General features: G+C 44.7%; 1 protein-coding gene across 2 annotated transcripts in view; it reads left to right on the top strand.

Annotated features, from left to right (window-relative positions):
• The window catches only part of LOC127009304 (ferric-chelate reductase 1-like), a 29116-nt gene extending 17048 nt beyond the window's left edge, over positions 1 to 12068 (top strand). Inside the window, exons 1-5 of one of the 2 annotated variants that reach the window (XM_050882258.1) lie at positions 3800 to 3957; positions 8176 to 8378; positions 8939 to 9069; positions 9205 to 9293; positions 11857 to 12068. In XM_050882258.1, the coding sequence (XP_050738215.1) occupies positions 3950 to 3957; positions 8176 to 8378; positions 8939 to 9069; positions 9205 to 9293; positions 11857 to 11911 (486 nt within the window). In that variant the 5' untranslated portion in view covers positions 3800 to 3949 and the 3' untranslated portion in view covers positions 11912 to 12068. Of the gene's footprint in view, positions 1 to 3799; positions 3958 to 8175; positions 8379 to 8938; positions 9070 to 9204; positions 9294 to 11856 lie in introns of those variants that run through there. The other variant, XM_050882257.1, reaches the window with a different exon arrangement.
• Positions 12069 to 13504: the final 1436 nt, after the last annotated feature.

Genomic DNA, 13504 nt, shown 5'->3' with positions numbered 1-13504 from the left:
TATATATATATATATATATATATATATATATATATATATATATATATATATATATATATATATATATATATATATATATATATATATGTGTGGGCAGAGTCTAGATTCTAGAAGGGTGGGTTGGCCGCGCACGCACTGTTGTGACATGAGAACTGGAGGCACGGAGGAACCACACACACGCCTGGCACGCCACAGCGGGAAACACTAAACTGAATGTGTTAGAATGCATGAATTAGGGAGGAGGGAAGTTTTGAACTATAATAACTTGAGGACTATTAAACATGTAATAATGCTGGGGGAGAGAGGGGGGTCATTAATTTAATACACACTTACTTGGTGAGCAAAATTTAGTGATCAAAATAAATGAACGCTACTAAAGACGCAGCCAAAAGCAACATCGTTACGGACACGTGTCTACTACTGTCTAGAGTGGGTTTCATCAAAGTTCCCAAGTCCTTGGAAGTGTGCTCAAGGAGTCCCAAGCGTGCGAGAAACCTTGGGTATGTTTCACGAAAGCTCCCAAGCCTTGGAACTCTGCTTATCTCGCTCGCCGCCTTGGGAGGCCGTGCGGGGTCTCCCAAGCGCTCCCAAGGAAGGTTCCAAGCGTCAGACTGTAAACATGGCAGCCCGTGAACAACCCCGCCAGCACCGACCAAGGAATTTTCGCCCGAGAAGGGACATCTTTAACCCTCTCGCGCACAGTAAGATACTAGAACATGCGCAAATAAAAATAGAGGAAAAATATATATAAACAATAGACACTCGTTTCAAGTCTCCGTATAGAGTATTGTAGACAATAAATCCTAAGTACCAACTAAGTCACCACGCTTGGGAGAGCACTATGATGAAACCCACCCCTGGTCTAGACGATGTCTTGAAGGAGAGGTGGGGGGGGGGGGGGGGGTGAGATACGGGCACAGGACAGTGTTACAGTTTCCAAGCACTACACTTCGATAAGCCCTGACTGGTGACAATTGGTTGCATCAGGCACCTAATGCAGTGTGTGTGTGTGTGTGTGTGTGTGTGTGTGTGTGTATCAAATGGACAAGGTGATACGGATACGAAATAGACGAACCATTTGACTTTCAAAGAGAGAGAGAGAGAGAGAGAGAGAGAGAGAGAGAGAGAGAGAGAGAGAGAGAGAGAGTAATAATAATAATAATAAACTTTATTTTCCACTAAAAAGTGGTTATTCTAAACATCTAAATATACATGGTAGGTTATACATATAAATATACATGGTGTATTATACATCTAAATATACATGATAGAATATACAGAAGGCAGTAAAGTAGATAATACATTCATGCAAAGGTCAACAGCTTTTTAAGAATTGATTTTAATGTGGTCAGATTATGAGAGTCTTTTATTTCATTCGGTAGTTGGTTCCATAATTTAGGACCTAATACATGAAAGGCTCTTGCACCTGTGTCGGTGTTGGTTCTCGGGACGTAGAGATTGTTTTGTTGTCTTGTTGTTGAGTCAGTCATATAGTTAACAGTTGGGAGAGAGAGGATGTGGTCTGGGTAATCTTTTATTTTCTGCTTAAACACTTTTGTGATGAGGTTAAAGGTGATTAGGTCTTTGATTTTAAGCCATTGTAAATCTTTAAATAATGGAGTGACATGATCGTATTTCCTGGCTTTCCCATCTGCCACTTTTATCGCGAAGTTTTGTAGTTTTTGCACTTTGTTTATTAAAGTTGAGTTTGTTGTCCCCCCATAGAGAGAGAGAGAGAGAGAGAGAGAGAGAGAGAGAGAGAGAGAGAGAGAGAGAGAGAGAGAGAGAGAGAGAGAGAGAGAGAGAGAGAGAGAGAGAGAGAGAGAGAGAGAGAGAGAGAGAGAGAGAGAGAGAGAGAGAGAGAGAGAGAGAGAGAGAGAGAGAGAGAGAGAGATTTTATCACTATAATATTTCCTACTATTACTACTTAATAACTGGCATAAATGGCGCCACTTTACAAATTGCCTGCGCCATGGCGGGCTTGGGCTGACCTCAGGCCCCTGAAGAAAGCCTACAGGCGCTACAGGCTGAGATATATAAAAAAAAAAACTTATCTACTATTATCATTACTTGTATACTGCTATTATAACTACTACTACTACTACAACTACTACTGCTATTACTACTACTATTACTACTACTACTACTACTACTACTACTACTACTACTACTACTACTACTACTACTACTACTATTACTTCTACTACTACTACTACCACTACTACTGCAACTACTACTACTACTACTACTACTACTGCTACTACTACTACTACTACTACTGATAATAATAATAATAATAATAATAATAATAATAATAATAATAATAATAATAATAATAATAATAATAATAATAATAATAATAATAATAATAATAATGTGTCAATAATAATAATAATAATAATAATAATAATAATAATAATAATAATAATAATAATAATAATAATAATAATAATAATAATAATAATAATAATAATAATAATAATAATAATAATAATAATAATAATAATAATAATAATAATAATAATGATAATAATAATAATAATAATAATAATAATACCATCACTGCTACTCTTGGTGGTAGTAACGTTAAGTGTCAGTTTTCATGACTAATATAGGTGGGTAAGTAGGAGGTGTCGTACTAGCGTGCTGCCGTTCCTTACCTCTCATGTGAGGCGAGAGGCCAGAGCGGCTAGAGAACAATGCTGCAGGGGACAACGAGGATGGGAGGCCCCGCTCCTTGAATTGGCTGGGCTGCATGGGTATTAGGCAAAGGCCCTCTTCCGGTCTAGGATCATGTGCCACGCTTAGTCAGGTGATATTATATTGTCTGCCATGTGGAGGTGTCTGTGTTTCCCTTGCACCTCACATTTACATAGATTTACATAGAAAATCAGACCACACAGACCCCATGGTCCAGACTGGGTGATCCTTCTTTAAACCTAAGTGATTCTACACTAATCATATAGTTCCAAAACTTTGCATTTCTACTCAAGTTAATATCAAGGTGAAGGAAGTGTCGGTCGAGCTTGTTTTTAAAGGAGTCAATCGTGTTACAGTGAACCACTGAAGGAGGGATCTTATTCCATTCTCGCATTACAACACTGGTGAATAAAAAAAATAGTGCAGTCTGAATTTACTTGTCTACATTTCAGTTTTGTCCCATTATTCCTCGTTTGCAAAGTGTCATGGATCATAAACAATTTTGATTTGTCCACATTCTTAAATCCATTAAGTATTTTAAAACGCTCGATCAGTTTTCCTCGGAGGCGACGCTCCTCAAGAGAGAACATGTTAAGGGTGGAAAGCCTCTCGTCGCAGAGTTTGATGCGCAAGGAAGGCATCATTTATGTTGCCCGGTTGCATGGTGGGGAGACCAAAAGTGTACCGCATATTCCAAGTGGGGTCCTGATTATACTATTGTAGAGAGGAAGTATTACTTCTTTATTTTTGTTTAAAAAGTTTATTTTAATGAAGCCCATCATTCTGTTCGTTTTATTTGCTGTGGGAATTTGACAGATGTCTTTGTTGATTTACCTGGAGCCTCGCCATGCCTCTCACCTGGTGGGTCACTAGCCTCCACCCGACGCCGCCGGTCCTGTCCGACGCAGCATGAATCGTGTTTTTCTGTACTGAGAGAAAATGACGGCAGCATGGCAACCCTCCGCCACTCCAGCAAGACACCGGTGTGACGCAATACCTGCTGAACAGTTGCCTACGATGGTGCGGGGTTTGAAAATCTCGCAAAAAATAACACAGGCAATTATGCAAATTGCAGGCGCATGTACGTCGAACGTAAAATATCAAAAAGTTGAAAAGTTACTTAATATGGAAAAGGCTTTACGTAGATATTTAAAATTTGATGATCGGTAACTGAAGATGAAGGGTGGCTGTATATATACCAACGCGACCACCTTTACAGTACTAGCTGTCCGTTGTCCAACGACCAACCATGAACAGGTGAGTGTGGAGAGTTGAACACGTCGAGTACGCTGCTGTGAGAACCGATCACTTCGACGCTGTAGGTACTTAGCTGTACGCGAAGTAGAGAACAGAGTCGCAATGCAGTGAGGAACTATCAGCTTGTCTCATTATACATAAAGAGCTCGAGGCAGTTTCAGTACCGCTACGACTCCTCTAGAAATCCTCCAAACCCCCAATATGAAGCGAACCACTACCGGGAGGCCATTGTCTCGCACCACCACTAAGTCTTTGTCTTGCATGTAGCTAATGATTATTAACATCGAGGGTGAGGGCATATTAATCTGTTTCTGACTGCTGATATCCTCATCAAACACACTATTGACATTGGATGAAAAAGTGAGGCAGGTTGTTATAAATTACATGTAAAGGGGGAGCTGCGCTGTCTTAGGATGCAAACTGGTATTGTCAAGGAGTTAATTGATTTTTCCATCGTAGATTCCTTTCTCTGCCCCCCCCCCCCCACACACACACACAAACACACACACTAAATATATAATGTGGGAACGTGGTTGAAAAGGATGGGTGTGTCAGAGTACCATTTTGGATAAATTTTTGCTGGACAATGGATGCAGGTTGGGATTGGAGCCAGGTGCTATCACGAACATAACATAAGAATATAAGAACGTAAGGAGTCTGCAAGAGGCGGTTGGCCTGACAAGGTAGCTCCTGTAATCCTAATCCCACCTTACCTCACTATCCATGAATTTATCCAACCTATTCTTGAATGTATTTATGGTATTGGCACCCACAACATGACTGCCAAGCCTGTACTCTTAGAGAGCCAGTACATTCCTTCACTTCGAAAATCTCTGCGCAAAGAACGATTGATAGTAGATAATGAAACTATGCAGTGTATAACAATACACGTCCTGCTAGTCGTCGTATTAGTACCTTTTTTTTCTTGTCTAAATTAATTCCTGAACTTTCTTGCTCGTGTCTCATCCTTGACGATGTAACGTGTAAGGTCACTTGCCGGTTATGCAGATATTTTTTTTATATCTTAAGTAATCGATAAGAAGCAGAGTAAGTTTTGATAATAAAGGATCAAAATCGTTGATAAAACTGCCGTAACTTTGTCAAAACAGCATCGCAACACTCAAAGATTTTTTTTACAAAAGGGCTCAAGGGCAACAAAAAGAGTGTATAAAAAAAAGCCCGCTACTTGCCGCTCCCACAACAGAAAATAGTAGAGTGGCCAAAAGAGAGGTCAATTTCGGGTAGAGAGGTGTCTTGATACATTCATCTTGAAAGAGGTCAAGTTATAGGCAGGAGGAAATACATACGAAAGAAGGCTGTTCCAGAGTTTACCAGTGTAAGGGATGAAAGAGCGAAGTTGTTGGTTAACTCTTGCATAAGGGGTTTGGACAGTATAGGGATGGGCTAGAGTGGACAGTCGAGTGCAGGGAGGCCGCGGAAGGCATGCAGTTAGCAAGTTCAGGAGAGCAGTCAGCGTGAAAATATCGATAGAAGATAGAGAGGCAGCATGGCGGCGGAATTTAAGAGGTAGGAGACTATCAGTAAGAGGAGGAGAGCTGATGAGACGAAGAGCCTTAGACTCCACTCTGTCCAAGAGAGCTGTGTGAGTGGAGCCCCCCCCTCACACGTAAGATGCATATTCCATACGAGGGCGGACAAGGCCCCTATAAATGGAAAGCATCTGTGCGGGGGAGAAGAACTGGCAGAGACGATACAGAACGCCCAACCTCGAGGAAGCTGATTTAGTGAGAGAGGAGATATGAAGTTTCCAGTTGAGATTTTGAGCTAAGGATAGACCAAGGATATTTAGTGTTGAAGAAGGTAACAGCTGAGTGTTATCAAAGAATAGGGGATAGGTGTTTGGAAGATTGTGTCGAGTTGATAGGTGAAGAAACTGGGTTTTTGAAGAATTAAAGGACACAAGGTTCCTTATACCCCAATCGGATATGATAGCAAGGTCTGAGTTAAGCGTTCTGCAGCCTCCAGTCTGGAGTCTTGTAATTCCTGTTGAGAAGGTCTTCTGTTGAAAGAAGTTGAATAATGCAGAGTGGAGTCGTCAACGTATGAATGGATAGGACAGTTGTTATGGAAAAAAAATCATTGATGAATAACAGGAAGAGAGTGGGTGATAGGACAGAGCCCTGTGGAACACCACTGTTCATAGGTTTAAGGGAAGAACAGTGACCATCTACTACAGCGGAGATAGAACGGCCGGAAAGGAAGCTGGAGATAAAGGAACAGAGAGAAGGATAGAAATCGAAAGAGGGCAGTTTAGAAAGCAAAGAGTTGTGCCAGACTCTATCGAAAGCTTTCGATATGTCTAGCGTAACTGCGAAAGTTTCACCGAAACGGCTAAGAGAGGATGACCAAGTCAGTTAAGAGAGCAAGAAGATCCCCAGTAGAACGCCCCTTGCGGAATCCATACTGGCGATCAGATGGAAGGTCAGAAGTGGAATGGTGCTTTTGAATCTTCCGGTTTAGGATTGATTCAAAAGCTTTAGATAGACAGGAAAGTAAAGCTATAGGACGGTAGTTTGAAGGATTGGAGCGACCACCCTTCTTAGGCTAAGGCTGTATGAAGGCGTACTTCCAGCAGGAAGGAAAGGTAGATGTTGATAGGCAGAGGCGAAAGAGTTTGATTAGGCAGGGTGTCAGCACGGAGGCACAGTTTTTAAGGACAATAGGAGGCTCTCCATCAGGTCCATAAGCCTTCTGAGAGTTGAGGCCAGAGTGGGCATAGAAAACATCGTTCTTAAGAATCTTAATAACTGGCATAAAGGAGTCAGAGGGGGATGAGTAGGAGGAATATGCCCAGAATCGTCCAAAGTGGAGTTGTTACAGAAAGTTTGAGAAGATTTCAGCCTTAGAGATAAATGAGACGGCGGTGCTGCCGTCAGGGTTAAGGAGAGGAGGGAAAGATGAAGAAGTGAAATTGGAGATGTTTTTGGCTAGATGCCAGAAGTCCCGGAAAGAATTAGAAAAAGCAAGATTTTGACATTTTCTATTAATGAAAGATGTTTTGGTAAGTCGAAGAATATATAAAGATCATGGTTAGCAGGAGTGCGAAGGCTCTGGTACCTTTTGTGAGCTGCCTCTCTATCTTTGATAGCACGAGAACAAGCGTGATTAAAACAAGGCTTTTTAGCATGAGGAGTAGAGAAAGAACATGAAATGTGTGCCTCCATTCCAGAGACAATCACCTCTGTGATGCGCTAGGCACACACAAAGGGGTCTCTCTCCTGGAAGCAGTAATCATTCCACGGGAAATCAGAAAAGTACATCTTCAGATCGTCCCACCGAGCTGAAGTAAATTGCCAGAAGCATCGCCTCTTCGGTGGGTCCAGAGGATGTACAGGAGCGATAGGACAGGATACAGAAATAAGGTTGTGATCGGAGGAGCCCAACGGAGAGAACAGTTTGAGAGAATAAGCAGAAGGGTTAGAGGTAAGGAAGAGATCTAGTATGTTGGGCCTGTCTCCATGACGTTAGGGAATACGTGTAGGGTGCTGAACCAACTGCTCTAGGTCATTGAGGAGAGCAAAGTTGTAGGCTTGTGCACCAGGCTGGTCAGTGAAAGAGGATGATAGCCAAAGCTGGTGGTTAACATTGAAATCTCCTTGGATGGAGATTTCAGCGAAGGGAGAGTGGGAGAATTAGGGGAGAGATAAACAGCACAGATGTATTTAGTTATAGAATGACAATGAAGTCTTAGCTAGATGGTGGAAAACTCTGAAGAGTCAAGGTCGTGGGCACGAGAGCAAGTGATATCGTGATGCACGTAGGCGCAACATCCAGCTTTGGATTGGAATTTAGGATAGAGATAGTAAGAGGGAAACGAGTAAAGATTGCTGTCAGTAGCCTCAGAAACCTGTGTTTCGGTGAGGAAGAGAAGGTGAGGTTTAGCGGAGGAGAGATGGTGTTCTACAGAATGAAAATTAGAACGAAGACCGCGAATGTTGCAGAAATTGATAAGAAAGTGGTTCGAGGAGTTATCAAGACACCTCTCAAGTCGGCAGCCAAATGGGGAGGATAGGCTTTTCTCGGTGACGTTGCTGCCGTTGAGCTGTCAAACTGAGTCCTTTGTTACTTGGTACCAATTCATGTCATTGTGACTCTGCGTTCCATGACAAAACCGGCATTAGACACCTCAGGGGCAACGTCTGTTTTGAAAACCAAGTCCTGAGGATCTCTTACGTATTTATCTCTTGACCTTTACAGAATGCTTCTCGTGTGTGGGGTGGTGGCCCTCCTGGTGACCGGGTGCACAGCCCGCCCGTCAGGTGCCCCTGACTATGTGTGCGACGACCCCCTGATGTCGCCCGTCTACCACATCGATAATTTCGGTGCGATTGGCGTCAACAACACCAACGAGTACACCCTTACTTCCGAGCCAGTGGAGGGCAGCCCTGACATTTTCAAAGGTGGGGCACTTTTGTTGGTTGTGGCCTAGAAATAACATCATGTTGATACTGATACTAATATGGATATTGCAAAGAGCTGCATGCAAATAAAATACTTTCCATTGGTTGTGCCTCGTAAGAAAACTTCTTCGGCCAGTATTGTGTGTTTAGGACGGCTGATTATAATGATTTACATGCTACAGTAAAACTACGTGTTCCAATGATATCTAGTCATAATAAATAGGTTTCAGTCGCTTATTATCATACCTAACAAGGATGTAATTTATTAAAGACCAATTTTCAGCGTAGCTTTATGAACCTTTTATTCAGTAGAGCTGAGCTGCGATTTTTCCTTTGCTCCATCGGCAATCGGCGATGCTTATACATCTTTCACAATTACAAACATTTGAGGAAGCGTAAAACATCAATTTTGAAAACTGACGTTAGTGGTGGCTTATTATCAGGTTATTTAGCCTATTGCTATAATATATAACAAACAGCTTTGGTTATTGCCGTAGCTGTAGCTATGGCTGTTGCCGTAACTGTTACCACCGTTACCACACACTGCCTCCCTTCCACAGTGACCCTGAGCGGCCCCGTCTTTAAGGGTTTCGTGGTGAGAGCAAAGACACTCAGTGCGACGAACCTGGGAGGATTCATCGTGGACCCTGATGGTTCTGATTTCAAAGTCATGAACTGTGCCAGCGAGGAAGTAAGTGCTGCTGCGATTATGATTATTATAGTTGTAATAGTAATAGCAATGATCTCTCTCTCTCTCTCTCTCTCTCTCTCTCTCTCTCTCTCTCTCTCTCTCTCTCTCTCTCTCACCATAACCTTGTCTCGCCAGGACGTCGCTGTCACCCACACCAGCTCCACGGAAAAGTCCTCCATCACACTGTTCTACTTGGACGGGAATAACGGCAACTTCGTCCTCCAGTGAGTACAAAGAGCGGACCGTCTCTTAATACTTATGAATGACTGTGACCCTTTGGCAATAGCTCCATATCCTCTATTTTAGGTCCCCTCGAGCTAGTGCACTTGCTAGCGATTGAAGACTCGATCGCGCCTCAGGGGCAACCCTGGACAAAACCGGCAACCTTATCCCACATCTGGATCGAATGAATCCAGGTTGAACTAGAACCACATGAATCCAATGAACCAGGAAGAATACGTCTGGCGGCACTGTGTCTCCTCTTTGACCGCCCTTTCAAAGCAAATCTCGCTCCAGTCGTTCTTTCGCTGCCCATCGTGGGTTCAACTTCCTTCCCTGCCCACGCTGGTCATCGACTTTTTTCTCCATGGTAAACCAACTACCCTTCGTGTGTGGCATGGCGAGGGGTGAGAGCCTCAGGACTCCTCTCCTCTCATTTCCCAGTCGGCTACCGTTCCTGTTCTCCTGGCCTGGCCCTTTACGGCCCCACTCTGCTCTATTTTTATAGGTGGAGTGGGTGAGTGGGTGGTTTATGGCGCCGAGGGTGTGTTGTCTCGTAGCTGTTGCTACTCAACACCTCCAACCCCACCTCACTCCGCACTTTCTACGATAGGTGGAGTGTGTGTGTGTCTGGACTTTGGCGCTGAAGGCTTCCCCGCTTCACTCGATCTGCACTACCTTTGATAGGCAGAGTGTGTGTGCGTGTGGACTATGGCGTCGAGGGTGCTTTGTTTAGTAGTTGTCGCTACTCATCCCCTCCTCCCCCACCCCACTCTGCCCTATTGACCATAGGTGGAGTGGATGGGGGTGGTCGATGGCGCCAAGGGCTTCCCCGAATCACTCGATCTGCACTATCTTTGATAGGCAGAGTTGCGTGCGTGTGGACTATGACGCCGAGGATGCTTTGTTCAGTAGCCGTCGCTACTCATCCCCTCTTCCCCCGCCCCACTCTGCCCTATTGAACATAGTGGAGTGGGTGGGTGTGGTCGATGGCGCCGAGGGTGCTGCGATTTGTAGCCGTTGCTACTCGTCCCTCCTTCCGGTCCTTCTCCTTCTTCTTGCTCAGGAAGGAGAGTTGGAGCATGGTGTCTTTTGGCACCTTGGCCAAGGGGCGAAGGGGCGGACCACAGGCTCCAGCCGGTTGTAATACCGACTTGGAGGGAGGGGAACGACTTTCACGCCTTTTGCCCTGTTACGACGCTCACGCTGTACATGGCTCAGTCGGAACCAAAGGATGACGACCTACAGGTGCTGTTCCGAGACGCTTCCACGGGTCGTCCCCTATCCACCAGATGGATTGCGGACTGACTCAGAGGGGTCATCGAGGCGGCCGATCCAAAACACGCCCCTCGCGCCCATGACGTGAGGGTTGTGGCAGCTTCATTAGCGTTTATCCACTCGCACTCTTTGGAAGGGTGTAAGATGGAGTCCAGTGGAGCACAGCATCATGCTTCGTAGCGCGTTACCTCTCCCACTCGGTTGTGGAATCGCCTTGTGGCGCCCTGGGGCTCCCACCGCAGGACGAGATGGACTACAGTACTTGTACATAAGCTCTGTATCGTTTTTTGTTCCTTGTTCTGAATAATCTGAGGCTGGTTACCTCAAAGTGTCCTTCCTTCCCTCTGTGGCATCTTCGGGGTATGGCGTAACTTTAAAGTGATCTTTTTGTTGCTCTTGTTTTACCCTGGTCTCCTTAGGGTTTTATGTAGTTGTCTTCCCTCTCCCCGCAGTGGTGAGGGCTTCTTGCCCCGTCTCCAAGTGGCAGGTAGCAAGTGCACTAGCTCGGAGGGGACCTAAAATGACGGCTTTGAGATACGTAAAGCCTATTTTTGGGTTCACGAAAGAGCTAGTGCACGTCCTTCGGCCTCCCACCCTTCCTTCCCCTCCAAGTTTATACCCCCTTTTCCCCCGGGGAGGTTTTCCTTGGGATGTAAATAAGCTGGAGTGCTGTGGGAGGGCGGTCCAAGAGGAGAACACAGTGCTGCCAGACGTACTTTTCCTGCTTCATTGGGGTCATGTGGTTCTAGTGCAGCCTGGATTCTTTCGATCCAGATGTGGAATAAGGTTGCCGGTTTTGCCCAGGGTTGCCCCTGGGCCGCGATCGAGGCCACAATCGCTATAATAGTAAGTGCACCAACTCTTTCGTGAACCCAAAAATAGGCTTTTCGTACCTCAAAGCCGTCATTTTCGCCTCCTTGCCTTCCTTCATTCCTCTTCACCTAATCCTCATACTCCCGATTTTCCTCCTTCTTTATTTCTTCTTTATTCTCTCTATATATTTGTTACTTATTGTCATTATCCTGTTTCCCTTTGTCTTATTTTCCTCCTCCTCACTCATCATCCCCATCCTCATTAATCTGCATCGTTATCATTATTATCCTTTCATCATCCCATCAGCAGTTAACTTCACTGACGCTGGCACTTTCATTAGTCTCAATGGGTCTATCATAGCTATAGGACACTATACTTTTGACGGTGAGTTGGTGCTATTTCAGTGTTATTCTACTACTCTCGTTTTTCCGTCAACTCGTCGTGCACATATACCCTAACTCTCCATTACCCCTACAGAGCCACGACCGTGATTAATCGCAATGCCTACGTGACCCTTATCTTCGAGCAGTAAGCGGAGGCTGTCGAGAAGGTGGCGCCTCTCGGACTATACCCGAGACACTTGAAAGGAGCCACACGCATACATGGTTTATGTAAAGGCATTCATCGCCCTAATAGTGGCAGGATAATTTACATACCAGTAGGCGTTTTAATAAATTTTAACACCAAAATATTATTGTTAATTTATTTACATATTCGAAGTAGATGCAAATAGTCCTAATAGGCCCGGAATCGTGCCTAATCTATTCTCCGACAAACCAAAAACTCTTTCATTAATAGAAAATGCCAAAACCTTGCTTTCTCTAACTCTTCCCGTGATTTCTGGCATCTAGCCGAAAAGATTTCCTCCAACTTCACTTCTTCATCTTTCCCTCCACTCCTCAGTCCTGACGGCAACACTGCCATCTCATCTATCTCTAAGGCTGAACTCTTCTCTCAAACTTTTTCTAAAAACTCCACTCTGGACGATTCTGGGCATATTCCTCCTACTCATCCCCCCCTTTGACTCTTTTGTGCCTTTTTTTTTTTTTTTTTTTACGTTGTTGCCTATTGCGCCGGTAGGCATCTTCCCGGTGGGGCCTGATGGTCGGCCCAAGGCTTCTTCCAGGTGGGACCTGATGGTCGGCCCAGCCCGTTCTGGCGCAGGCGAGTGTTTATAGTGGCGCCATCTTGCATTGGCTCATGCTGCCCCCCGGAACTCGTTCTTGATTCGCTTGGACGGCTTCCTCTAGAGTCCGGGTTGATGGGTGGTCTTCAGGACAGCATGTGGGTAGTTTTAAGCCACTCGGCGGTGACTGAAAAATCCGAGTGGTAGCGTGAGGATTCGAACCCGCGTCGTCCATCACGCGGCGAATGTGGGTCCAGTACGCTATCACTTCGGCCACCGCCTGTTATAAAGATTCTTCAAAATTATGTTTTCCATGCCCTCTCTGGCCTCAATCCTCAGAAGGCTTATGGACCTGATGGAGTGCCTCCTATTGTCCTTAAAAACTGTGCCTCCGTGCTGTCACCCTGCCTGGTCAAACTCTTTCGCCTCTGCCTGTCAACATCTACCTTTCCTTCCTGCTGGAAGTATGCCTTCATACAGCCTGTGCCTAAGAAGGGTGACCGTTCCAATCCCTCAAACTACCGTCCTATAGCTTTACTTTCTTGTCTGTCTAAAGCTTTTGAATCAATCCTTAACCGGAAGATTCAAAAGCACCTTTCCACTTCTGACCTTCTATCTGATCGCCAGTATGGGTTCCGCAAGGGGCGTTCTACTGGTGATCTCCTTGCCTTCCTAACTGACTCTTGGTCATCCTCTCTTATCCGTTTCGGTGAAACCTTTGCTATTGCGCTGGACATATCAAAAGTTTTGACAGGGTCTGGCACAAATCTTTGCTTTCCAAACTACCCTCCTACGATTTCTATCCTTCTCTTTGTACCTTTATCTCCAGTTACCTTTCTGACCGTTCTATTTCTGCTGTGGTAGACGGTCACTGTTATTCCCCTAAACCTATTTACAGTGGTGTCCCACAGGGTTCTCTGTCCTATCTCCCACTCTTTTTCTGTTGTTCATTGATGATCTTCTTTCCAAAACGAAATGTCCTATCCATTCTTACGCCGA

The sequence above is a fragment of the Eriocheir sinensis genome, chromosome 4 (assembly GCF_024679095.1).
Source record: "Eriocheir sinensis breed Jianghai 21 chromosome 4, ASM2467909v1, whole genome shotgun sequence".
In the NCBI taxonomy this organism is placed as follows: Eukaryota; Metazoa; Arthropoda; class Malacostraca; order Decapoda; family Varunidae; genus Eriocheir; species Eriocheir sinensis.
Note: the sequence above shows the minus strand (reverse complement) of the source record. Positions and strands in the feature narration are given on the sequence as shown.